The 27,937-nt window shown below is 46.8% G+C and overlaps 1 protein-coding gene across 1 annotated transcript in view; it reads left to right on the top strand.

The window, feature by feature from the left end:
• The first annotated feature begins 7,843 nt into the window (after positions 1–7,843).
• The window catches only part of LOC149452135 (uncharacterized), a 35,354-nt gene continuing 15,260 nt past the window's right edge, over positions 7,844–27,937 (top strand). Inside the window, exons 1-2 of the mRNA XM_089689722.1 lie at positions 7,844–8,705; positions 9,477–9,486. Coding sequence (XP_089545848.1) covers positions 7,844–8,705; positions 9,477–9,486 — 872 coding nt within the window. The remainder of the gene's footprint in view (positions 8,706–9,476; positions 9,487–27,937) is intronic.

The following is a 27,937-nucleotide window of genomic DNA, read 5'->3' as shown; positions in this document are numbered from 1 at the left end:
TACTCCTGACCCCTGCACTATATACTCTATGTTGTACATTACATACTCCTGACCCCTGCACTATATACTCTGTTGTACATTACATACTCCTGACTCCTGCACTATATACTCTATGTTGTACATTACATACTCCTGACCCCTGCACTATATACTCTATGTTGTACATTACATACTCCTGACCCCCTGCACTTTTTTTTCTGTTGTACATTACATACTCCTGACCTCCTGCACATTATATTCTGTTGTTCATTACATACTCCTGACCCCTGCGCTATATTCTCTATGTTGTACATTACATATTCCTGACCCCTGCACTATATACTCTGTTGTACATTACATACTCCTGACCCCTGCACTATATACTCTATGTTGTACATTACATACTCCTGATGCCTGCACTATATACTCTATGTTGTACATTACATACTCCTGACCCCTGCACTATATACTCTATGTTGTACATTACATACTCCTGACCCCTGCACTATATACTCCATGTTGTACATTACATACTCCTGACCCCTGCACTATATACTGTATGTTGTACATTACATACTCCTGACCCCTGCACTATATACTCTGTGTTGTACATTACATACTCCTGACCCCTGCACTATATACTCTGTGTTGTACATTACATACTCCTGACCCCTGCACTATATACTCTGTGTTGTACATTACATCCTCCTGACCCCTGCACTATATACTCTATGTTGTACATTACATACTCCTGACCCTTGCACTATATACTCTGTTGTACATTACATACTCCTGACCCCTGCACTATATACTCTATGTTGTACATTACATACTCCTGACCCCTGCACTATATACTCTATGTTGTACATTACATCCTCCTGACCCCTGCACTATATACTCTATGTTGTACATTACATACTCCTGACCCCTGCACTATATACTCTATGTTGTACATTACATACTCCTGACCCCTGCACTATATACTCTATGTTGTACATTACATACTCCTGACCCCTGCACTATATACTCTATATTGTACATTACATACTCCTGACCCCTGCACTATATACTCTATGTTGTACATTACATACTCCTGACCCCTGCACTATGTACTCTGTTGTACATTACATACTCCTGAGCCCTGCACTATATACTCCATGTTGTACATTACATACTCCTGACCCCTGCACTATATACTCCATGTTGTACATTACATACTCCTGACCCCTACACTATATACTTTGTTGTAAATTACAAATCCCTGACCCCTGCATTATATACTCTATGTTGTACGTTACATACTCCTGACCCCTGCACTATATACTCTATGTTGTACATTACAGACTTCTGCTCTCCCCCCCTCCCCCACTGCTATATATACACATAATATTGATTCTCTTTTTGTAATGGACCACCCGGCGGTACCACTAGCACTCCACTAAATAGGTGTTCCCAGAGCACGGAGTCTAAGTCCCAGGGTGGTTGTTCACCAGGGCCCCTGATGGTGGGGATGGACTTGGAGCTCCCCGAGACCAGGTCGTGGCTACTGGGTAAACCCATCAGTGGTAGTGGTATACGCCGAGGGCTCCCACGGGGAAGATCCTGATATGAGGAGGTCAGAAGACCCCACTGGGAGGGATGGATGGATGGATGGCTGAGCAGGTGCAAAGTCAGACAAGCGGGGTCGGTAACAGGGAGGACGGTATGGTACAAGGCAGCGGGCAGAGAATAGTCGGGTCACACGCCAGGTCAGTAACAGCAGGTCAGATCCAATAGGGGGCATTCAAGAGAGAGGTCAGGCAAAGCAAGGGTCAGGGCAGGAGAATACAACAAGGTCAGAGCACAATCCGGGTCAGCAACTTACAATTCACAGGTTCGCAGGATACAGGATACAGGGAAGACCAGAAGGCACTGAATGACAGCTCAGGGCCATTTAAATATCCCACCCTGCGCTGCCATTGGTGCCCAGCGGGCGGGCTTCTACTGCGCATGCGCAAACTCGAACGCCGCGGCCGGCCCGGACCTAGTGCCCGAGTCCCTGAACAGGGCGGCGCACTGCGCCTGCGCCGGGACCATCGCGGCAGGGATCGAGGAGATCCCTGACATTGCCCTCCCCTACGGGCAACCTCCGGATGCCCACTTGATCTCTCCACCACGGGTGATCGCGAAAAAACCTCTGGACAAGTCTGGGTGCATGGACATTATGGGCTGGTTCCCAAGAATTGTCCTCAGGGCCGTAGCCCTTCCATTTGATTAGGAATTGGGTCTGGCCCCCCCTCCTTCGGCACTTCAGGATTGTTTCTACCTCAAATTCTTCTTCTCCTTCGACCGTTATGGCCTCCGGAGGTCTAGATTCTCGGTCAGGGAAGGCATCTGGGATCACTGGCTTCAGCAGGGACACATGGAAGACTGGGTGGATCTTGAGTGTGTGAGGGAGAACAAGTTCGTAAGCCACCTCGTTGACCATCGGCTTAACGCAAAAGGGTCCTATAAATTTAGGTCCCAATTTCTTTGAGGGGCAAAGCATCTTTAAGTTGGATGTAGACAACCAAACCTTCTCTCCGGGTCGCAACACCAGATCTCCCCTTCGTTTCTTGTTAAATGCCTTCTTGTAGTCTTCTTGGGCCCGAATGATGGCTTCCTGTAGCTTCTTGTTGTTCGAGGAGAAGAATGTTAATGTATCCTGCGTTGCTGGAACTGGGCATTCAGGGACCACGTCCGGGAGGAAGATAGGGTGAAACCCATAATTGGAAAAGAAAGGGGACTGCCCCGTTGCCGAATGGCACGCGTTGTTGTACGCGAATTCTGCCAAGGGTAGAAGTGGTATCCAGTCATCCTGAGCGAAAGATGTATAGCAGCGTAGGTATTGCTTCAGAGTCTGGTTGGTTCTTTCGGTCTGTCCGTTGGACTGAAGGTGGAATGCAGAAGAGAGGGACAGTTGGATGTCCAGGGCTTTACACAGAGCCCTCCAAAATCTTGAAGTAAACTGAACCCCTCGGTCTGAGACAATGTCTTTAGGGACCCCGTGCAGTCTTACAATTTCTTGAATGAATACTCGCGCAGTTTCGGCTGCCGATGGAGTCTTCCTTAATGGTATGAAGTGGGCCATCTTAGATAAACGGTCCACGACCACAAGGATTGCTGTGTGGTCTAGTGATGGTGGGAGCTCGACTATAAAATCCATCGAAATCTTCTGCCGAGGCCGTTCGGGAATCGGTAAAGGCCGCAGAAGACCCCAAGCCTTGTTCCTTGAAGGTTTGTTCCTCTGGCAGGTGATGCAGGATTTTACATAGTGTTTGCAATCTTTAGCCATATCAGGCCACCAGAAGGAGCGTCAGAGGAGCTCTAGGGTCTTGGCCTAGCCAAAGTGCCCTGCCATCGGGTGGTCATGGCAATGTCCCAAGACCAGGGTTCGGGTTTCCTCTGGCACCATAATCCGATCCCCCTTCCATAGGAGTCCCCCCTTGTTCTGGAGGGGCACCCCGGCTGGGATGGGTATGGCCGTGGATGCCTCCATTATCTTGGACCGAAGGTCCGTCTGCAGCGCCAAGAAGTTTCCCGAGGACAGGATAGTGTCGGGCACTGGGACCTCCTTGGCGTCCTCGTACATGCGTGACAACGCATCTGGCTTCATATTCTTTGATCCAGGCCTGTACGTAATGTGGAAATTAAATCTTGAGAAGAACAATGCCCATCTCGCCTGTCGTGGGCGTAAGCGTTTGGCGGTCCTCAGGTACTCCAGATTTTTGTGATCTGTAAATATCAAGATGGGGTGTGAGGCACCTTCCAGCAGGTACCTCCATTCCTCTAACGCTGTCTTAATAGCCAGAAGTTCACGATCACCGATATCGTAGTTCCTTTCCGCCGGGGTGAGTTTTCGTGAGAAGAATGCCACAGGATGGAGCAATTCCCTGGTGCCCTTTCGCTGGGATAGGATGGAACCTACTGCATTCTCCAATGCATCTACCTCCAAGATGTAGGGTAAGGCGGCATCTGGGTGACCCAGGATGGGTGCCGAGGTGAATAGCTTCTTCAAAGCTTCAAAAGCTTCCTGTGCCTCTGGCGTCCACCTGAACCGAGTTCCAAGCTTGGTTAGCTGAGTAATGGGGGAGACCAGACCCGAGACGTTCTTGATGAACTTGCGGTAAAAGTTTGCGAACCCAACAAACCGTTGGACGCCTTTCCTGTCTGTGGGTTCAGGCCAATCCAGTATTGCAGAGACTTTCTGAGGGTCCATCGCGACCCCCGCAGTGGAGATAATCAGACCCAGAAAAATAATGCTGGATTGTTCAAAGCAACATTTGTCAGCCTTGGCGTACAAGCCGTGCTGCCGCAACCGCCCCAATACCCTTACTACATGAACTCTGTGCTCCCCCAGAGAAGGTGAAAAAATCAAAATATCGTCTAAGTAGATGATAACAAAGACATCCAGGAAATCCCTAAAAATGTAATTCACAAAGTGTTGGAAAGTGGCCGGTGCATTGCGCAGACCGAACGGCATGACCAGATATTCGAAGTGGCCAAAGCGGGTGCGGAATGCCATTTTCCACTCATCCCCCTCCCTTATGCGAACCAAGTTGTATGCTCCCCTTAAGTCCAGCTTTGTGAACACCACTGCAGCCTTTAAACTCTGAAATAACTCTGGTACCAATGGCAGGGGGTAACGGTTTTTGATTGTGACTCTATTCAACTCCCGGTAATCAATACACGGTCTCAAGGTCCTGTCTTTTTTTTCTACAAAGAAAATCCCTGCCCCTGCCAGAGAGGTAGAGGGGCGGATGAATCCCTTCTGGAGGCTGTCTTCAATGTATTCCCTCAGAGCCCCCAATTCGAGCTCCGAAAGGGGGAAGATCCGCCCAAAAGGGATCTCTGAGCCAGGTAACAGGTCAATAGGACAGTCATACGGGCGGTGGGGGGGTAGAGTATCTGCTTCCCGTTTACTGAATACATCAAGGAATTCATGATAGGCTTGCAGGAATGACCTGCCTTAAGTCGGCATCCCCTTCCGAGCACACGAGGACCTGGGGGACCCCCAGGCCCAAAGTGCGGCAGTGTTCCCAACAGCATGGGGAAGGGAACGAGATTACTCCGGTCTCCCAGTCAATTTGGGGGTTATGAGCCCGTAACCATGGGAGCCCCAGAATGACTGGGAAAAGGGGTGATGCGATAGCATCCAAGCGGAGGAGTTCCTGGTGTTGGCTGGCAATGGTAGTGGCAATGGAAGGGGTCTCCTGGTTAACCACCCCTGATCTTATCCGGGACCCATCGGCCAGAAATATGTTGAACCCCTTTTCTTTTGGTTGGAGGGGAATACCCTGCTGGTGAGCAAAATTAATATCTACAAAACAGCTGCATGCCCCCGAGTCAATTATGGCTGTCACTTCCACGGTCATCTCTGGAAGCTGAAAGGAGAGGGGCACAACTAAGTATTGGGAAGAATGAACATCGCCAACAGATAAGGAAGAAGAGGTGCACTTACTCAGTTTCTGCGGGCAGGATCGTACTATGTGACCAGCTTCACCGCAGTAGAGGCACAGGTTCTGGGAGCGTCTGCGCTGGCGTTCCTCTGGAGATAGCTTAGGTCGCGCCAGGCCTAGCTGCATGGGTTCAGGAGTATCCTCCGGCGGTGGGTTCTGGAAATGTGGCCTAGTGGATTGGCTGGGACCCTGGAAAGACCCCCAGGTACTTCCACGACCCTGACCGGACCTCTCAAACCTGCGTTCCCGCAGTCTACGGTCAATCTTGATGGTTAGTGCAATTAAGTCTTCTAGCGCCTCAGGCATTTCTACCCAGGCGAGCTCGTCTTTCAGGGCCTCTGACAGGCCCATACGGAACTGGTGCACAAGGGCAAACTCGTTCCAGCGTGTGTCCCCCATCCAACTCCTAAAATCAGAGGCGTACTCCTCCACCGCCCGTCGGCCCTGCCGGAGCGCGTACAAGGTTGCTTCGGCCGAAGCTGCCCGCTGTGGGTCATCGTATAAGATGGCCATTGCGTCAAAAAAAACGTTAACTGAGCCTAGGTGGGGGTCGTTGTTCCCTCTCAGTCGGTGGGCCCAGTGCCTGTGGTGCAGGGACAGATATAGTGCAGGCCTGGAACCGATTTTCAATCTGTAAACACCTGTCCTGTAATACGTTTACAGCTTGTGTCAGGGTAGCCAGGTGCCTACAAACTTCCTCCAGCGGGGAGGGTCCTCCTCGAGGCTCCGTCATGACCTTCTGGTACTGTAAGGGACCACCTGGAGGTACCACTAGCACTCCACTAAATAGGCGTTCCCAGAGCACGGAGTCTAAGTCCCAGGGTGGTTGTTCACCAGGGCCCCTGATGGTGGGGATGGACTTGGAGCTCCCCGAGACCAGGTCGTGGCTACTGGGTAAACCCATCAGTGGTAGTGGTATACGCCGAGGGCTCCCACGGGGAAGAGCCTGATATGAGGAGGTCAGAAGACCCCACTGGGAGGGATGGATGGCTGAGCAGGTGCGAAGTCAGACAAGCCGGGTCGGTAACAGGGAAGATGGTACGGTACAAGGCAGCGGGCAGAGAATAGTCGGGTCACACGCCAGGTCAGTAACAGCAGGTCAGATCCAATAGGGGGAATTCAAGAGAGAGGTCAGGCAAAGCAAGGGTCTGGGCAGGAGAATACAATCCGGGTCAGCAACTTACAATTCACAGGTTCGCAGATACAGGATACAGGGAAGACCAGAAGGCACTGAATGACAGCTCAGGGCCATTTAAATATCCCACCCTGCGCTGCCATTGGTGCCCAGCGGGCGGCCGCAGCTTCTACTGCGCATGCGCAAACTCGAACGCCGCGGCCGGCCCAGACTTAGTGCCCGAGTCCCTGCACAGGGCGGCACACTGTGCCTGCGCCGGGACCATCGCGGCGGGGATCGAGGAGATCCCTGACACTTTTGTTCCCCCCATTTCCTCCCAGCTGGACATTTTATATCGGATGATGTGATTGGAGCACAGACTTGTACATGGTGATAATAACGTGATAACATCCTCCAACTTTGGACCCTTAAACAGAAAGTGATAATGAGGGAGGAGTCAATACCCCAATGATGGTGGTCTTCAGGATCAGTCCAGTCTTCATCTTGGTTGTTCTCCCCCCCATCCTCACTCTCTGACCTCTGGTGGGGCTCAGCCCCGCTGTTCTTCATGACTAAATCATGGACTAAATAAGGAAATGCAGTACTTCTTGTGTTGGGAAGATGGTGATGAGTGATAGAGGGGGTGGGGACCCTCGTCCTATAATCCCCTCATCACTGTCCCTCCTATAAAAGACAGTTCTGGTTGTTTCCTCACTCTCTGACTAAGCTCCATGAATAAAGAAATGACCTGGTAGGAGATCAGAGGAGCCATTTCCTAGTTCCCTTGAGGGTGGAATTGTAAGCTCCTCAGAGACCAAGCTGCCTGATGTGGGCGGAGTCCTGGTTTGGGGGAACCAATCAGCTCCTGTCTAGTAATCCTCTTTGTCTTTGTATTTTAGTCCATGGTCGGGAGATGAGGAAAACCTCCGAGGATTGTCTCACTTTGTCTCCAGACTGGAAAGTAGAAGATGAGGACATCACACAGTATAGTCCAGGAGAAAACCCGGCTCCCTCCAATGTCCATCCGGCACCATCCAGTGTAGATGGACCATCGGATTCGTCGTATCCGGAGGAACCTCAGACTGTGCGGGACCCGGCCGGCCTTCCAACAGGGAAGAGGTTCTCCTGTACTGAGTGTGGGAAGGGTTTCCGATATAAATCCAATCTTAATGAGCATATAAGATCTCACACGGGAGAGAAGCCGTATTCCTGTCCTGAGTGCGGGAAATGTTTTTCACGGAATTCAATTCTTTACTTACATCAGAGAACTCAGATGGGGGAGAAGCCGTATTCCTGTCCTGAGTGCGGGAAATGTTTTTCACGGAAGTATCTTGTTTACTTACATCAGAGATCTCACACGGGAGAGAAGCCGTATTCCTGTCCTGAGTGTGGGAAATGTTTTTTACAGAAGACCAGTCTTTACATACATCAGAGATCTCACACAGGGGAGAAGCCGTATTCCTGTCCTAAGTGCGGGAAATGTTTTTCAAGGAAGTCCTATCTTTACATACATCAGAGATCTCACACGGGAGAGAAGCTGTATTCCTGTCCTGAGTGCGGGAAAAGTTTTTCACAGAAGGCAAATCTTTACACACATAAGAGATCTCACACGGGAGAGAAGCCGTATTCCTGTCCTGAGTGTGGGAAATGTTTTTCACAGAAGTCCCGTCTTTACACACATCAGAGATCTCATACAGGTGAGAAGCCATATTCCTGTCCTGAGTGTGGGAAATGTTTTTTAGAGAAGCGCAGTCTTTACAGACATCAGAGATCTCACACTGGGGAGAAGCCATATTCCTGTCCTGAGTGTGGAAAATGTTTTTCAGATAAGTCCAGTGTTTACAGACATCAGAGATCTCACACGGGAAAGATGCCGTATTATTGTCCTGAGTGTGGGAAATGTTTTTCAGTGAAGTGCCATCTTTCCATACATCAGAGATCTCACACAGGGGAGAAGCCATATTCCTGTCCTGAGTGTGGAAAATGTTTTTCATATAAGTCCAATGTTTACAGACATCAGAGATCTCACACAGGAGAGAAGCCGTATTATTGTCCTGAGTGCGGGAAATGTTTTTCAGACAAGTCCAGTCTTAATAAACATCAAAGCTCTCACATGGGAGAGAAGCCATATTCCTGTCCTGAGTGAGGGAAATGTTCCTCACTGAAGTCCTGTCTTCCTGTACATCAGGGGTCCCACACAACCCTGGAGGTGTATTAGTGCCTTGAGTGCGGGAAATGTCTTCTAGATGAATGTTGCTGGACATCCCAGCTCTCATGTGGGGAAGAAGCACACCCTGATATACACCTCAGATATACTCCATGGCTGATCTTCATCATGGAAGAAACAGTTCATAAGGAGATCAGAGGCCACCAAAGACACGGATGAAGTGTGGGACCGGGTTGGCTATTGATAGCAGCTCAGTGGTTAGCCCTTCTGCCTGGCAGTACTTGGGTCATTAGTTTGAATCCCAACCATGGCACCACCTGCCTGGAGTTTGCATGTTCTCCCTGTGCCTGTGTGGGTCTCCTCCAGGTACTCTGGTTTCTTCCCACATGCCAAAGACATGCTGATAGGTTTATTGGCTCCTGTCTATATTGTCCCCTAGTATGTGTATGTATGAATGTGAGTTAGGGACCTTAGATTGTATGCTCCTCGGGGGCGGGGACTGATGGGAATGAACAATTTATGTGTAAATGGACAGTGCTATAGAAGTACCTGTAATAAATATGGAGTCATCACCTCTCATTGGCTGAGTATATTTATGGTGGAAGCTTTCACAAACATTTAGAGGTTTAGTAAAAAAACAAACAAAAAAAGTTAGAAGGAATGTGAGTGACATTTGCCCGGCCATGACGAATATTGGGCATACTTTATTTCATACTCTGATTCCTTTGGCTCCATCTAGTGGCCATAATGTGCTGTTATTGATTGCTGTATTTCAGGAAAAATCCCCCATTATGTCCAATAGATGGAGGGCAATGTTATTACCAGGCTGCAGCTAGGGGGAGCTCTAATGTCACCCCAGCAGAGGGATCCCATCTAGCCCACATTAACCCTCTCACTGCCAGAGCTGTTTCTGCATGATTTTGCACACATGGGAAAATGCAGATTTTGGTCCTGAAGATGAGATAAACCCCCAAACATCTATTCTGTGACATCAGAGGCCCTGGAGAATAAAATGGTGGTGATTGTTAAGGTGTTCCCCGTACACAGATTCCCCTTCATATCCGCCTTTATTTCCTCCTTTCCCCCATTTTCTATGTTGGGATCTTTTCTACAATACTTTGTTATAATAATGGAACACGTTGTGTATTGTATTGTACACCAATAATAATGACTCCGCCCCCACATTCCAGACAAGGGATCTTCCTGACCAATCGGATTCCTTCCTTTACTATTTCCTGAATTTTTGTTTCCAATCTTGTTAAAAGTGAAATTATAATAAAAAATATATTGAATGAAAACAAAATCCTGTGTGTGTGCAATGATGACAAAGCTGTGTATCCAGAAACGGCTGGTCGCTGACACTTCCATATACAGCCCAATGAAGTGACAAGGAAGCCCTAGAACCCTTTGGAGGAACCCTGGCTGAGAAAGGCTGGACTAGGCAGTCACATATCTCTGCCCCCCTTGCAGGGTTCCCAACCCTCCGTGACTTTTATTACTGACACAACATGAACATTTACTGACGGAGGACATGTTTTTCGTGACATCCTGAAAAATGACAGAACTCCTGTTAGGATTATTATTATTGTTAGAAATCAAAATTTATGATTCGGCACTTATACTGATGGCAAGCTTGCAAAATATTTGTTTTTTTATCATTAATCATAATTAATATTAATATGTTTGAATGGACGCCTTAAGCCAATAGTATTACAATTCTTCAGATATAACTGAGACTGGGACCGGGTTGGCCATTGATGGCAGGAGAAGAATAAAAATGGAGTCCTGCCCTGTGATTGGCTGAGTACATTTGTGGTGGGAGATTTCACAAACACTTGTAGGTCTATTATTAATACTTTGTGGACAAATGTTCCAAGCAGTCATTAGGCCCACAGTTGGAGGTGAGGACAATACTTGCATGGTGGGGGATCACTGAAGAGGTGGGTGGTAATAAAATGTCCCAATTCTAGGAGAGTGACTGATGGTGTACACATGGAAGCAATGGAATTGTGTGTATACCGGGAATGAAGGAGTGATTGGTGAATGCACATATGGGGACTTTCCCGTGTCTTTCTCCATACATGTTTCTTCTTGTATGTTTCCCGTGATACAAATGTCTGTGTATATGATCGGCACATGATGGTCTGTCTATGACAAACGTTTCATTGATCTGATCATTTCCATGGTGATTGTGGACACATTGTGATTGGTTGATGGGGGATGGAAAGCACAGAGAGCAGGAAGTAGAGCGCCATCCTTTCTACCTTTCTCTATTCCTAGTTCAGATTTGTAGCAGAAATCCCCAACATGTAGCAATACACGGACAATTGATATCAGACAATGAGGCAGAGGAAGGCCAATCATGAAGCTGGGGGTGGTGCAGCATAGACTGGAACAGGGTCCTCCAGGAGTGCAGCTCACACTGCGGGCAGAACTCCTCCTACTGGGACATTCAGGCTTCACACAGCTACAGCTGCACTCCCGGGACTGCCACGCCTGGACTGTATATGGGGCGGGTGTGGAGGGAGGAGGAGCAGGTCTTGGCTAATGGAAAGTGGGAGCATCTCTGAGTTACCGATGGATATTCAGTATATGGAGATCAAGGAGAGTTCATCTTCTGCCGGCTATAGATGGGGCCCTTCAACAGTTGGAGAATAGGGGATGATAATGACTTGGTGAAATCTTCAGAGAAGATGGAGTAATGGGATCTCCTTGGATGAAGTGGGGTAGAGGTGTCTGCTAGTCTGAGAAGCAGAGCGGACGTGGGGGAGGGTAAAGGTGTCTGCTAGCTGTGTCCACGTGTGAGAAGTAGAGCAGAAGTGGGGGAGGGTAGAGGTGTCTGCTAGTGGTGTCCACTTGTGAGAAGTAGAGCAGAAGTGGGGGAGCGTAGAGGTGTTTGCTAGCAGTGTCCACGCATGAGTAGAGTGAAAGTGCGGGAGGGTAAAAGTGTCTGCTGGCGGTTGGTGGTCAATGTAGCGTCTCCTGACATTCGTGGTCAGTGCAGTGTCTCCTTACATTGGTGATCAATGTGGTTCTACCTTGCATTGGTGATCAGGTTAGTTCCTCCTTATATTTGTGGTCAGTGTAGTGTCTCCTTACATTGGTGGTCAGTGTAGTGTCTCTTTACATTGGTGATCAGTGTAGTTCCTCCTTACATTGGTGATCAGTGTAGTGTCTCCTTACATTAGTGATCAGTGTATTGTCTCCTTACATTGGTGATCAGTGTAGTGTCTCCTTACATTGGTGGTCAGTGTAGTGTCTCCTTACATTTGTGGTCAATGTAGTGTCTCCTTACATTGGTGATCAGTGTAGTGTCTCCTTACATTGGTGATCAGTGTAGCGTCTCCTTACATTGGTGATCAGTGTAGTGTCTCCTTACATTTGTGGTCAGTATAGTGTCTCCCTACATTGGTGATCAGTGTAGTTCCTCCTTACATTTGTGGTCAGTGTAGTGTCTCCTTACATTGGTGATCAGTGTAGTTCCTCCTTACATTGGTGGTCAGTGTAATGTCTCCTTACATTGGTGATCAGTGTGGTTCCTCCTTACATTGGTGGTCAGTGTAGTGTCTCCTTACATTGGTGATCAGTGTAGTGTCTCCTTAAATTTGTGGTCAGTGTAGTGTCTCCTTACATTGGTGGTCAGTGTAGTGTCTCCTTACATTGGTGATCAGTGTGGTTCCTCCTTACATTGGTGATCAGTGTAGTTCCTCCTTACATTGGTGGTCAGTGTAGTGTCTCCTTACATTGGTGATCAGTGTAGTTCCTCCTTACATTGGTGATCAGTGTAGTTCCTCCTTACATTGGTGATCAGTGTAGTTCCTCCTTACATTGGTGATCAGTGTAGCGTCTCCTTACATTGGTGATCAGTGTAGTTCCTCCTTACATTGGTGATCAGTGTAGTTCCTCCTTACATTTGTGGTCAGTGTAGTGTCTCCTTACATTGGTGATCAGTGTAGTGTCTCCTTACATTGGTGGTCAGTGTAGTGTCTCCTTACATTGGTGGTCAGTGTAGTGTCTCCTTACATTGGTGATCAGTGTAGTTCCTCCTTACATTGGTGATCAGTGTAGTTCCTCCTTACATTGGTGATCAGTGTAGTTCCTCCTTACATTGGTGGTCAGTGTAGTGTTTCCTTACATTTGTGGTCAGTGTAGTGTCTCCTTACATTGGTGATCAGTGTAGTGTCTCCTTACATTGGTGATCAGTGTGGTTCCTCCTTACATTTGTGATCAGTGTAGTGTCTCCTTACATTGGTGGTGAGTGTAGTTCCTCCTTACATTGGTGATCAGTGTAGTGTCTCCTTACATTGGTGAATAGTGTAGTGTCTCCTTACATTTGTGGTCAGTGTAGTGTCTCCTTACATTGGTGATCAGTGTAGTGTCTCCTTACATTGGTGGTCAGTGTAGTGTCTCCTTACATTGGTGGTCAGTGTAGTGTCTCCTTACATTGGTGGTCAGTGTAGTGTCTCCTTACATTGGTGATCAGTGTAGTTCCTCCTTACATTGGTGGTCAGTGTAGTGTCTCCTTACATTGGTGGTCAGTGTAGTGTCTCCTTACATTGGTGATCAGTGTAGTGTCTCCTTACATTGGTGGTCAGTGTAGTGTCTCCTTACATTGGTGGTCAGTGTAGTGTCTCCTTACATTGGTGATCAGTGTAGTGTCTCCTTGCATTGGTGATCAGTGTATTTCCTCCTTACATTGGTGATCAGTGTAGTTCCTCCTTACATTGGTGGTCAGTGTAGTATCTCCTTACATTGGTGATCAGTGTATTTCCTCCTTACATTGGTGATCAGTGTAGTGTCTCCTTACATTTGTGGTCAGTGTAGTGTCTCCTTACATTGGTGGTCAGTGTAGTGTCTCCTTACATTGGTGATCAGTGTAGTGTCTCCTTACATTGGTGATCAGTGTATTTCCTCCTTACATTGGTGATCAGTGTAGTTCCTCCTTACATTGGTGGTCAGTGTAGTGTCTCCTTACATTGGTGATCAGTGTATTTCCTCCTTACATTGGTGATCAGTGTAGTGTCTCCTTACATTGGTGGTCAGTGTAGTGTTTCCTTACATTTGTGGTCAGTGTAGTGTCTCCTTACATTGGTGATCAGTGTAGTGTCTCCTTACATTGGTGGTCAGTGTAGTGTTTCCTTACATTTGTGGTCAGTGTAGTGTCTCCTTACATTGGTGATCAGTGTAGTGTCTCCTTACATTGGTGATCAGTGTAGTTCCTCCTTACATTGGTGATCAGTGTAGTGTCTCCTTACATTGGTGATCAGTGTATTTCCTCCTTACATTGGTGATCAGTGTAGTTCCTCCTTACATTGGTGATCAGTGTAGTGTCTCCTTACATTGGTGATCAGTGTATTTCCTCCTTACATTGGTGATCAGTGTAGTGTCTCCTTACATTGGTGGTCAGTGTAGTGTCTCCTTACATTGGTGGTCAGTGTAGTGTCTCCTTACATTGGTGGTCAGTGTAGTGTCTCCTTACATTGGTGGTCAGTGTAGTGTTTCCTTACATTGGTGATCAGTGTAGTATCTCCTTACATTGGTGATCAGTGTAGTTCCTCCTTACATTGGTGATCAGTGTAGTTCCTCCTTACATTGGTGGTCAGTGTAGTGTCTCCTTACATTGGTGATCAGTGTAGTTCCTCCTTACATTGGTGGTCAGTGTAGTTCCTCCTTACATTGGTGGTCAGTGTAGTGTCTCCTTACATTGGTGATCAGTGTAGTATCTCCTTACATTGGTGATCAGTGTAGTTCCTCCTTACATTGGTGGTCAGTGTAGTGTCTCCTTACATTGATCAGTGTAGTGTCTCCTTACATTGGTGATCAGTGTAGTTCCTCCTTACATTGGTGGTCAGTGTAGTGTCTCCTTCCATTATTATTATTATACAGTATTTATAAAGCGCCAACGGTTTGCTCAGCGCTGTACATCACAATGGGAGACAGTACACGAGACAGTACAGTAACAGTACAATACGATACACGAGGGGTTCGAGGGCCCTGCTCCTTGGAGCTTACAATCTAGGAGGGAGGGGATAGTGGTACAGGAGGAAATAGCTGTGGGGGATGGAGTGGTAGGAAGAGTGGAGGCGATCGGCAATTAGCTGAGGGCGGGGTAGGCTTCCCTGAAGAGATGGGTCTTCAGGGTGCATCTAAAGGAGAGGAGGGTAGGTGATAGTCTAATGGATTGGGGTAGGGAGTTCCAGAGGATGGGGGAAGCCCTTGAGAGGTCCTGGAGGCAGGCATGGGAGGAAGAGACCAGGGAACTAGAGAGTAGGAGATCTTGTGAGGAGTGAAGAGTATGTTTTGGGTGGCAGATGGATGTCAGGTCAGTGATGTAGTTTGGGGCAGTGTTATGAACAGCTTTGTACGTCAATGTTAGTATTTTGAATTTTATTTGTTGGGCAATCAGAAGCCAGTGGAGGGATTGACAGAGGAGGGTGGCTGATACGGAGCGGTTGGTAAGGTGAATGAGTCTGACCGCAGAATTTAGGACAGACTGAAGCGGGGATAGCCAGCGGCGAGGCAGGCCAGTGAGGAGGGAGTTGCAGTAGTCGAGTCGTGATATAATAAGGGAGTGAACGAGTTGCTTAGTGGTTTCCGGGGTTAGGAACGTGCGTATTTTGGAGATGTTGCGGAGGTGGAGTCTACATGAGTTTGTCAGCGATTGGACCTGGGGTTGGAAAAACAGGTTGGAGTCTAGGATGACAACAAGTACTCTGGTGTGTGGGGTGGGACTGATGGTGGTGTTGTTGGTCTTGATGGAGAAGTCAGGGGGGTACGGGCTTGGGGGAAAATTAGGAGCTCGGTTTTGGAAAGGTTTAATTTGAGGAAGTGAAGCGACATCCAATCCTATACCTCGTTCAGTAGGCTAGTGATTCGGGCAGAGACTGAGGGGGTGAGGCGAGGGATAGACAGATTTGCGTGTCATCGGTATAGAATTGGTAGTTGAAGCTGTGAGAGTGTATCAGTTGGCCAAGGGAGGAGGTGTAGATGGAGAAGAGAAGGGACCCTAGGACAGAATCTTGAGGGACCCCAACAGAGAGGGGGAGGTGGTAGCATTATAGGTAACATTGAAGGAGCGCTGTGATAGATAGGAGAGAGCGGAGTCTCTGAGGCCAATAGGTTATAGTTTTTGAGGAGGAGGGGGTGGTCAACTGTGTCGAAAGCCACGGAGAGGTCGAGGAGTAGGAGCACTGAGTAGTGGCCATTAGCTTTGGCGGTTAGCAGGTCATTAGTGATTTTGAGTAGGGCGGTTTCGGTGGAGTGAAGGGGACGGAAGCCAGACTGTAGGGGATCAAGGAGGTTGTTGTCGGTGAGGTGGGAACTCAGGTGATTATAGACAAGGTGCTCAAGGAGTTTGGATGTAAATGGCAGCAGGGAGATGGGTCTGAGGTTGTTCAGGTCGGTGGGATCCAGGGAGGGTTTTTTAAGTATGGAAGTGATATGCGCGTGCTTCAGAGGGGAGGGGAAAGTGCCAGCAGAGAGGGAGAGATTAAAGATGTGAGTCAGGGAGCGTAGGATGGAGGAGGAGGGTGACCGTAGGAGTTGTGAGGGGACAGGGTCAAGGGGGCAGGTGGTGAGGTGGGCTTCAGAGAAGACCTTAGTGACCTCTTCAGTGGTAGCAGGGTCAAAGGAGTGGAGTGTTGAGGGGGTTTTTGTGCGGGGAGTGTTAGGTGGGGTGGATGTCTGGACAGTGGTGAGGTCAAAGGAGAGGGGAGTTGAGGGGGTTTTCGTGTGAGGGATGCTAGGTGGGGTGGAAGTCTGAGCAGTGGCAATGTCCCTACGAATAGTGTCGATCTTATTTTTGAAGTGATTGGCAATCTCGTGGGCGGTGAGTGAGGTACTGGGTGGAGGTGGGGGTGGAGAGAGTAGAGAGTTAAAAGTAGAGAAGTGCCAGTGAGGACTGGAGGAGAAGGTATTGATGAGGGTCACAAAGTAGGATTGCTTGCAGTGTGGAGGGAGGAGGTGTAGGTGAGGAAGGTGGATTTATATCGGGTGAACGCTTGCTGGGATCTGGTTTTGTGCCATAGTCGCTCCAGTGCACGATTGCGTTGTTTGAGATTTTTGGTATGATCAGTCTGCCAGGGTTGAAGCGGTCGGGGTCTAATGCTTTGTGTGGTTAGAGGCACTAACGAGTCCAGAGCGGCTGACAGCGAGTTGTTATAAAAAGTAGTGGCCCGGTCAGGGCAGAGCGGGGAAAGGATACTGTTGTATAGTTGTTCAGCTGCAGAGTGGAAAGGGTCAGGGTTCAAGTTGCAGAGGTTTTGGCTGGTGATAGTTTGACATTTGGAAGGGTAGGTGTTTGAGGACGAGGAGACGGAAAAGGTAATAAGGTTGTGGTCAGAGAGAAGAAAGGGGGTGTTTGTGAGGTTGTGGGGAGTGCAGAGATGAGAGAAAACAAGGTCCAGGGTGTTCCCGTCAAAGTGGGTGTGGGTGGTGGACTGTATACACTGTGAAAATTCAAAAGAAGAGGTTAAGTGGAGGAGTTGGGATGTAACCGGGTTTTTAATGTTGATAGGGATGTTGAGGTCTCCAAGGATGATGGTGGGTAGCTCAGAGGAGAGAAAGGAGGGTAGCCAGGTGGAGAAGTCATTGAGGAAGTGGGACACGGGTCTAGGAGGCCGATAGACTACCGCAATCCTCAGAAGGATTGGAGAGAATAGTCAGATGCCATGGGCATCAAAGGAGGAGAAGGATAGGGTGGAGGGGTTTGGGAGGACTTGGAAGGTGCTCAGCAGTGACAGGAGCATGCCAACCCCACCACCTTTCCGACCGTTGGGTCTGGGTGAGTGGGTCCAAATGAGACCTCCGTGGGAGAGTGCCGCAGGGGAGGTAGAGTCAGAGGCTTGGATCCAGATTTCAGTGATCGCTTGGAGGTTGAGGGAGTGGGAGGCAAAGAGATTGTGGATGGCGGTGAGTTTGTTGCAAACCGATTGGGTGTTCAAGAGTGCACACGAAAATGGGGGGGGGGGTGGTTTTGGGGAGCAGAGGGACAGGTACTAGGTTGAGGGGGTTGCGGCAGTTCATGGAAGTAGGAGGGTGCCTTGTGGGTGAGCAAGGTGGTGGAGGACCAGGGTTCGGGGAGATGTCCCCTGCTGTTAGAATAAGAAGGGTGAGAAAGGTGGCATGGGAGCGGGATGTACAAGAGCACGTAAGTCTACCAGTGGAGGTGTTTGGGTCAGTGGGAGAGTGGAGTATCAGGAGGAGGTGGAGAGAGCCGTAGAGGGGAGAAGGGAGCAGTGAGGGCGCAATGTACAGATGTTTGGGAGGAGCACAGGAATATAGAGAAGAGATTTTGGGAATAAAGGAGAGGAGTATGAGGAGGAGTATGAGTGAGGTGATCAGTGTAGTTCCTCCTTACATTGGTGGTCAGTATAGTGTCTCCTTACATTGGTGGTCATTGTGGTTCCTTCCTACATTGGTGTGTTTTGGCGGTTTTCCTACTGCACTTATTTACTTGTTTCTATCTAATATTTTAATGAAATAAGTGATCACAACCTTTTCCCTCTACATGAATGGAGCCAATCCTCATGTGGATACTACCAATAATGTTAATAGCAAAGGAAAACAACTGTGCAAAAAGTAAAGATCTGATTTATTTACACAGCAAAGAAGCTGACTACTAATCAGTTATGACCAAATAAATAGTAGCCGGTATAACTTTAAAAGTAGTAATATAACAATTCAAATACAGAATGTTACCAATACAAAGAGATGGAAGTTATAGAAAAGAAACAGAGCAATGCTGGTACATTACACAGACATCCTGATGTTCTGAGGTCTGGGCTCCGGAAGAGACAAAGGGACAAAGAGAATGTTGGGGGTTTTGCTAAGGGGTTATATACACTTTGCAAAGGACCACCCCTAGACTCACCCACCCAAGTAAATTTACACTAAAAAGGTTGTGAGAACCACAATCGGGCTCAGGGTAGGATTTCTGCTGCTGTACCTAATTTTGAGATATGGATTGCGTGCACGCCGGAAAATAATTACACGGACAACTGTCCAGTACAACCACTTTCACATCATCTCATCTCTGTTTATTGCAGGGCGGTGCTTAACCTTTTATACATAGAGAACAATAGAGTACACGTCACTATTACGTATATACAGTCACATTCTAAAAGGCACATTTTGCTTGGCTGAAATATAGGAGAAATGTAGAAACTTGAAGCTTGAGGCCCGTTATCTTTTTCACTCCTCCTCACATACTCAAAGTAAAATCCTCTCAGTGCAAGGGGAGGGGTTGAGAGCATCGGTCTGAGCAAAACAAGTTAAGGAGGACTGCAAAGCCCAGCAGACAAAATATATATATATATATATATACTCACAACACATATATTTAGAAATATGAAAAAGTATAAAAGTAAATATGTATAAAATGTATATTTTAAAACAGGAAACAGAATAGGCATTTTACCAAATCCATCACAGTCCCCCCTTAAAATGACTATTTTCCTCTGTCCCTATAAGACCTCGCTCATCTGTCCTCATGTACCTTGGAACTCTTTTATGCTGTAGGTTAGACAAGTGATGACTATTTCATCTCCCCCCTTGCCACAGACTTTGTACATAAGGAAGTCAGATGCTATCCCTACAAAATTGTGAAATTGCTATTGGTGGGGAGGGACCGTAGAGGAGTGAAAGGTTTATCCTCTTCCATCACAAGGGGGTCCTCCTCTTCTTGATGGAGAAATGCAGGTGTGCTGTTGTCTACAACCTTGCTTATTAACTTCTTTACAAATGGTAGAATACAACATACAATCAGGGCTAAAAGAACTAGAATTATTAGTACCGTTACCCCTATTTGGGCGAGCACTTTTTGCCACCCACTCATCCAGCTAAAATATTGATCCCACGGGTCTGTGAACCCTGAATTCTTCTTCAGCTCCACTGACAGATCTTCTAATTTCTTTATAGCCAGAGTAACCTTACCATTCGGGCCAGTATTGTCAGGAATATATGTACAACATGTTCCGGTTCCTTCTATCATTTTACAGACACCTCCTTTTTCCGCTAAAATCATGTCCAGAGCCATCCTATTTTGGAATGTCATGTAGGATGTAGGGGCTAACTGGTAAACAATTCCTTGGAGGGCATCCCTGGTGTAATTCACAAGCCTCTGTTGGTTGTAGTATATGTAATTTATCCAATCTGCATTTTTATTAACAGTTATCATGGGAATCAGGGATTCGAAGCCTGCTTTTACTTGGTCTCTGGCTTTGAATTCATTAGGCACCCCCCTTGGGACTCCAATGGCATCTATATACACATGTGGGTCAAAACTGCCAGAAGGAGCTTTTTGTTTCCTCCTACGGCCAGGCGTTGGGTCGGGTATTTTCTGTTAGGATATGGAGAGGCATAATGACCTTTGCAAGAGCATACTCACCAGTCCAACTCCCTTCCAATCTGGTTCTAATCTTTTGGTCCCCAGTAATCATCCATGACACATATGTATACCTGGTCACTACTATCGGAACATGCTCGTTGTGTCAAGATCATATAGATTACGGTCATAGCAGCACATGGGATCTATACTACAGAAATCAAAGGTGAAAATAGCTACATGAGTGTTGGATGAGTTGTACCAAAATATAGTGGTGTCACCTATTTCGGTGATATCCACCTGTTGAGCCTCTGTCAGACTTATAAGAAAAAGGATATACAACATAGTTGTCATGGTGTAGATGACTCCTTTTCCTCAGGGGTTGGACATTCTTGCAGTGGGAGGCGTGTATCCAAGTGTTCTTCCCGGCCACCTTGTCAGAAGTGGCTGTGGTCAGCAGAACTTGGAATGGACCATTATATCTTGGCTCAAGGGAATGTTTCCTCATAAATGTCTTTACTAATACCCAATCTCCGGGTAATAGGCTGTGAGTTCCTGTATCTGACTCAGAATCTGGAATGGAGAAAACACTTGGACATAGATATGGGTTAATTCACGTGATAATACAGTCACATAATCAGTTAACACATCAGATTGTAATTGCAACTGTTGCGGAAAGTAACAGCCAAGTCTGGGGGGCTGAGCTAAACAAAATTTCTTAAGGGGACAGGGCATGTTTCCCCCGGGGGGTGTGTCTGACACTAAACAGAGCAATGGGCAAACTGTCTGGCCAACTCATGTTAGTCTCTTGGGCCATCTTTAGCATCCTGTTTTTTAGAGTCCCATTCATCCTTTCTACCTTCCCACTGCTTTGAGGGTGATAGGGGGTGTGTAAGGCCAACTCGACCCCCAGTGCTGTCCAAATCTCTTTTATAAGGGTTGCTGTGAAGGCTGGACCCTGATCACTCTCTATCACCTCTGGGACCCCAAATCTACAGACTACCTCACTCAGTAATTTCTTAGCCGTGGTCTTGGCTGTCATGTTTGTAACAGCATAGGCTTCCGGCCAACCTGAGAACATGTCCACCACCACTAGGGCATATTCATATCGGCCACTTTTCGGCATTTGTATATGATCAATCTGTATTCTCTGGAATGGATAGAGGGGTTTTGCCAGATGTTTCTGCGGTGTCTTTTCCGTCCTCCCCGGGTTGCATTTTGCACATACTACACACGAGGCGCAATAATTTCTGGTTAAAGTAGTTATCCCTGGAGCCCAGTAATACTTGCTGATCAGTGAGTTCATTAAGTTCTTAGAGAGATGTGCATGTCCATGCGTCCATTGGACAATTGCTGGATACATATCTTTTGGTAAACAAGTTTTTCCTTTCATCGAATACAATTCTCCATCGTAGTCTGCTCCTTTATCAATCCATTCCAGCCTTTCTTCTGTATAAGCAGCCATTTGCATTGAAATCAGGTATTGCTTGTCTGATGGCACATGCACCACCAAAAATATCTGTGCTGAGGTCTCACTCTCCTCTTTGGCCACCTCAGACATTTTTCGTTGGTTTTTCGCTGCTTCTTTGGCAGCTATATCCGCCAAGTGATTCCCTCTGGCCTCTTGAGAATTCAGTTTACCGTGTGCTTTAACCTTCAAGACAGCCACTTGGTCAGGCAGGAGCAGTGCTTCCATTAAATCCTTGATGGCTGGGCCGTGTTTTACCGGTGTTCCAGCCGCTGTCAGAAAACCTCTGGCTTTCCAGATGATACCGAAGTCATGAGCTACTCCAAAGGCGTACCTTGAATCTGTGTAAATATTGGCTCTTTTACCTTCTGCCATCTTACACGCTGTAGTGAGGGCTTGAAGCTCTGCTTCCTGGGCAGAGAAAGTTGGTGATAATGCTCCTGCTTGTAGAATTTCAAATTCCGAGGTCACAGCATAACCTGTGTGGTACTTGCCTCCTTCATCTGCATATCTGGAACCATCCACAAAAAGTGTGTAGTCAGGGTTTTCCAGAGGAATTTCACTCACTGTAGGGAGATGTGTGGTTTCCATGCGCATCATTTCAAGGCAGTCATGTGGAGTAGTGCAGGGGTCTCCTTCTTTGCCTTCTTCTCCCCCCTAGAAAAATGGAAGAAGGGTGGCTGGGTTGAGGGTGAGACACCTTTGGAGGGTCACATTGTCAGGAATGAGGAGGAAGATTTGCAACCGTAGATGTCTGGCCGTGGACTGGGGTCGGGGTTGTACTTGATTCAGGATGGCAGCAATGTCATACGGTGCCAGAAGAAGCAGGAGGTGTGCTAAAACGAGATCTGAAGTTTTGTCCAACAGTGCTTGAGCAGCGAAGATGGCTCTTTAGACATGAAGGACCACCCCTAGCTACGGGGTCCAAATGGCAAGAATAGTACCCAATGGGTCTGGTTTGCCCTCCATGTACTTGAGCTAGGACCTTCGTGGCGTGGCCTTGCTTTTCTGACACAGTTTGAAAGGTTTCTCATAATCTGGAAGTCCCAAGGCAGGAGCGGTGGATATTGCTTGCTTCAGCAGAATAAAATTGTCCAGGGCCTCGCTTGACAAAGTAAATGGCACAGACTTGAGAGCATCAGGGATTCATGTCCTGCAGTAGGATATGAATCCAAGAAAGGCATGCAGTTGTTTAGCTGCTTTAAGTTGAGGAATATCCTGGATTACAGCTACACGGTACCCCAGTCTTGTTTGAAAATACTGCCATAAGGAGTGACACGGGTTTGCCCATTTCCTAACGAGAGTTGGGGCGTGGTGGTTGATATTCACACTGCCCTTCTCGGGGGTCCCTGTCTTGTCTGGGATATCTTGGGGCTCTGCATTCTCTTCTAAAGTGTCCCCGTTTCCCACAGTTATAACAGGTGATCCTTTCCCTGATATTTGGCAATGGTGGTGGACAAGTGTAGGTGGGATCTTCGTCATTGACCACCATGAGGGGCGCTGTTTTTTTCCCTTTTTGATTTTCTATGCCTCTGGCCACCAACAGTAAATCAGACATCTTCATAGAGCGGTATTCAGGGCGGGCCACTATCAGACCTTTCCTGATATCTTCTTTGAGCCCTGAGACAAAAGCAGTTGAGAGCATGTGTGTGTGTGCCTTTTCATATTGAGAGAAGCCCAGATCATCAAAGGCCTGTATGAGTCTGGCATAATACTTCTCCACAGACTCCCCTTTATCTTGGGTGATGTCTTGAATCGTGGTAGTCTGATCTGCCAATTTCTCCTTTGCCCAGTCATGGAGCTGGGCACAAAACTCCACACCTGAAGAACAGGAAATAGCACTTGTCAGGCAGGCATCATTGAAGGCCGTCTGCATAACTGGCCAGAAAACATGTCCTGCTTTAATTTGGCATAGACTGAGCAGGTCTTTCCAAGCAGCTGAGTAAGTTTCTTGTATCTGCACTACCCTGCGATAAAAGGGTATTGGCTGTTTCTCTGGGTCAGTCAGACTCGTCACTAAGGCCGCTGCTTGTGATGGGGTAAAAGCGACATACACTACCGGTGCCCCTTCCGGTAATCTTGAATGTCGGGGCTGTCTTGTGTACTGTTCCTGTTTAGGTTGTACTCCACTGTGCGTGGGTTTGGGAGTCAAATCCATTGGCGCCCTTGTCGCTTGCAGCTGTTGATCACTCCATTCAGATGCATCGTCATTCAATTGGACATCTGACATAGGTTTGGGAGTCATACCTATTGGCATCCTTCCTGCTTGCGGTTGTTGATCATTCAGCTCGAATACATTGTCATTCATGTATCCGGCTTGTGAAGGTGAAGCTTCCATATTGGGGAAAACGGGAGTGTGGTAGGAAGCATCCTGGTTTAGAACAGGGAGAACTGGGTATGTGCCTTATTTAGGCCTTCCGGGTGTACCAAGATGGCTGCCAGGCAGAAGTGCACTGGGCTGGACAGGAAATGACCATACAGATGTAGCAAGATGGCTGCCAGGCAGAAGTGCACTGGGCTGGACAGGAAATGACCATACCGATGTAGCAAGATGGCTGCTAGCAGGAAGTGTACTGGGCAGGGCAGGAAGTGACAACACAGGTATAGCAAGATGGCTGCTAGCAGGAAGTGCACTGGGCAGGGCTGGGGTGGTGGGCATAAAGTGGGCGTTAGATGAAGGGCAGGGCTGTCCCTCCCCTCTTCCACCCCACATTCCAACATAGGGCGGTTGTTTTAGCACACACTTCCATTTACAATTTTGTGATACAAATACATTATACAATTGCCATTTTCTTGAATTTCTTCCAACTATCCTTCTTTATGCAACACTTTTCCAGTTCTGTTCCAAACTTCTCTCACGTTCAGCAAACCTTCATCACATAACATTCCTCTCTGTTCCTACAATGATTTATGCCAGTCCTCTGACCTTCAGCTTACAAACTTTCGCTACTTTAGATAACTTTTTAACTGCTTCACTTCCTTCTCTCCTCTTCACTATATCACTTGCTAACAATCCTTGCTGTGGCTTGACTGTCTTCTGACCCATCTTCCCCCTCTCTCTGGGTCACCCAACTTCTCACTCTGTTCTGTTCTTTCACCTTAGTCTCAGCTAACGGTTTCAGAGGCAGTGAGGGCAACTATTAAATTAATATCCCTATTCCGCTGCTTCAGAGGCAGCGCGGGCAACTATTAGATTAATATCCCTATTCCGCTGCTTTCTGTCTTATCTCAGAACAAACAGTGATTCACAAATACACTCAGAACAGGACATTACACCTGCCGCCCCTCGCTCCGTGAAGCCTCAGCAGCTGAGCTAAACCCTCAGAGGTCTCACACCGTCAACCCCGAGTCACCGTCCGTAGACGCTTGTTGCAAGGTTCCGTCTTCCAGGGGCCAACAGCTCACCTGGTCAGAAATCTCATTGCAACATATTGCAAGGTTCCGTCTTCCAGGGGCCAACAGCTCACCTGGTCAGGACACTCATTGCAACTTATCTTTCAGTCTACTGAGTTATCACAGTCGCACAGGATGACAGACACTGAACAAATACACAGTCAGCAGAGATCCAATGGCAGGTTCGTTAAACAGCCCCAGGCGAGAAATAAAAATTACCTGCCTCTAGAGGACCTCCGGAAGCCGACAAGACTGGCGCCAGACTGGTCAGAAACAAATCGCACAGTGGTAAGTATAAAAAGTACCTACCGTACTTAGGGTTGCGCAGGCCCTTTTGTTCTGTCCCAGCCAGCCGCTCAGTCCCTCGTGCGGTCTTCCGTCAGTCAGAACCTGGGGCCCCACGTTGGGCGCCAGCTAAAAAGGTTGGGAGAACCACAATCGGGCTCAGGGTAGGATTTCTGCTGCTGTTCCTAATTTTGAGATATGGATTGCGTGCACGCCGGAAAATAATTACACGGACAACTGTCCAGTACAACCACTTTCACATCATCTCATCTCTGTTTATTGCAGGGCGGTGCTTAACCTTTTATACATAGAAAACAATAGAGCTCATTCACAAGGATAGAGTGGCCCCAACCCTACTCTATGTGAGTGAGCCCATTTGGGTGAAACATATCTTGGGAGTTTGGTTTATCAGGAGGAGATCATGTGTATGGAGGTATTTCATCAACAGAATGAAATATTAAGAGGGAGCTAATTACAGAGTGCAGCTCTTCATCTTTTTTGTTCCTATTCATGATTTCATGCTGGAGAAGAGACGGGGTACAAGTGCTATCACCTGGATGGTCCGTGGTCATTAGGGGGTACAGGGTTGGAGTGGTGCCGTGGATTTGGGTATGTTCTTAAAAAGGTTGGGAGAACCACAATCGGGCTCAGGGTAGGATTTCTGCTGCTGTTCCTAATTTTGAGATATGGATTGCGTGCACGCCGGAAAATAATTACACGGACAACTGTCCAGTACAACCACTTTCACATCATCTCATCTCTGTTTATTGCAGGGCGGTGCTTAACCTTTTATACATAGAAAACAATAGAGTACACGTCACTATTACGTATATACAGTCACATTCTAAAGGCACATTTTGCTTGGCTGAAATATAGGAGAAATGTAGAAACTTGATGCTTGCTTCTCAACCCGTTATCTCTGTTCACTCCCCTTCACATTCCCAAAGTCTAAGTGAAATCATCTCAGTGCAAAGGGAGGGGTTGAGAGCATCGCTCTGAGCAAAACAAGTTAAGGAGGACTGCAAAGCCCAGCAGACAAAATATATATATATATATATATATATATATATACTCACAACACATATATTTAGAAATATAAAAAAGTATAAAAGTAAATATGTATAAAATGTATATTTTAAACAGAAAACAGAATAGGCATTTTACCAAATCCATCACATTCTTACTATACGGTCTACACTCATCATCTGTGATCTAGGAATCCCTCATATACCAGGCTACCAGATGGTACGGCAAGGGAAATGTACCCAGCCCAAAGGCTAAGCGGTAAAGACCTCCAGCAGCTGTTCATTGCAGTGTGAACCAGGCCTTAGAATTTTGGAACTGTTCCCCTCCTTACTTCATGCTTCATGTTTTTTATTTGATTCTACACAAGTACTTGGATCTCCAGATAGTCAAGCCCTGCTGTTACAAAGCCTGATTTTTCCAGCCTTATGGTGTCAGTGGGCATACTGGATTGACTATTGCAGCCAAAAAGGTTTTAAGAGACAGAAGTACCTAGGCCTTTTGTTGTTTCTGCTCTTTTGAAGGCTAGGAATTCTAAATCATGGAGACTTCCCGCAGGTCTTTACAATCATATTTTGTGTTTTGTTGACCTGAGAGGTTTCCTCCTTGTTTTGGTCCATGTCTTGGTTTCCTTCTTGGGGTGGGGGGTGAATGTGTGCCTGGCCTTGTGTATAATTGTAATATTAATTTTTAATATCCAAACTTTAATTCGGTCTTTAGTAGTTCTGAAATATATGCTGGCAGAAAATACCCTCTTAATTGGATGTGAATGTGAGGTTTTGCATTTCAGTGGTCAGATGTGAATTATTTGTGTCTGAGCTAAAGGTAATCAGCAGAGGTTTAAATTCATGTTTTCTTTTAAAATACTCTATGTAATGTATACTCTATTTTGAATTCTTTTAATGAGTCTGAGAGTTTAAATTGTAGTCATAAATCATGGATTTCGACAGTTCTATGTAACATAAGAACTCCAGAGACCTTCTTTCAGAGCCTGCATGTCAATCATGATAATGACTTAGTGGTTTGAATAGGAACACATGTCTTTAGTTAAGCTGGGAGTGACTATGGGAGTGTGTGTTAGGAGCCCGCGAATTTGAAACAAAGCTTAATGGGAGGACTTAATTTCTCATGCATTTTAAGTATGCAGTTTTTCAAGGAAAGAGAGGCAGTTGATTCTAGCTCTTCACTCACACACACAGAGACATTTTTGCACACACTCTAACTCAAAGCATGGCATGTAAACTAAGAACAAAGGCAGCACATGGCAAGAGGTTAACATTGAACAAAGGAAGAAACTAGGCCTGAAAACTTTTATTTAAGCTTTTCAAAGGAACTACATTTTCTTCTAATATTCAAGGAACAAGCAACTTATATTCTTTATTTTTATTTCATTTTAAGCTACATATATCTGAATTTACTGTTTTTTATTGACTTTGTATTTTTGGTGTGTGATCAAATAAAGTCACACTGCTTATACTGAACTGGCTTCCATAAGGATTTCTTCCCACAACCATCTACAAGAACCTAGAAATATTAATAGAGTTTTTTCATAACTCTGGAAATCTAACAATAATCAAGAGTCAGATTTCAGCCTTGGCAGTCTCTTCTTTCAGGGGCTGATTGCATTACACTTTCTAGTTGCATGCGTTGGTACTAGATGTCATGCATGTTGTTCCTCCGGTCAGCCTGTCATTGTTTCTATGGGATC

Source organism: Staurois parvus, unplaced genomic scaffold (genome assembly GCF_062004578.1).
Source record: "Staurois parvus isolate SC_StPar_1 unplaced genomic scaffold, SC_StPar_1.0 ptg000494l, whole genome shotgun sequence".
Classification (NCBI taxonomy): Eukaryota; Metazoa; Chordata; class Amphibia; order Anura; family Ranidae; genus Staurois; species Staurois parvus.
The sequence above is the reverse complement of the archived record's forward strand: the minus strand, read 5'-3'. Positions and strand labels throughout refer to the sequence as shown.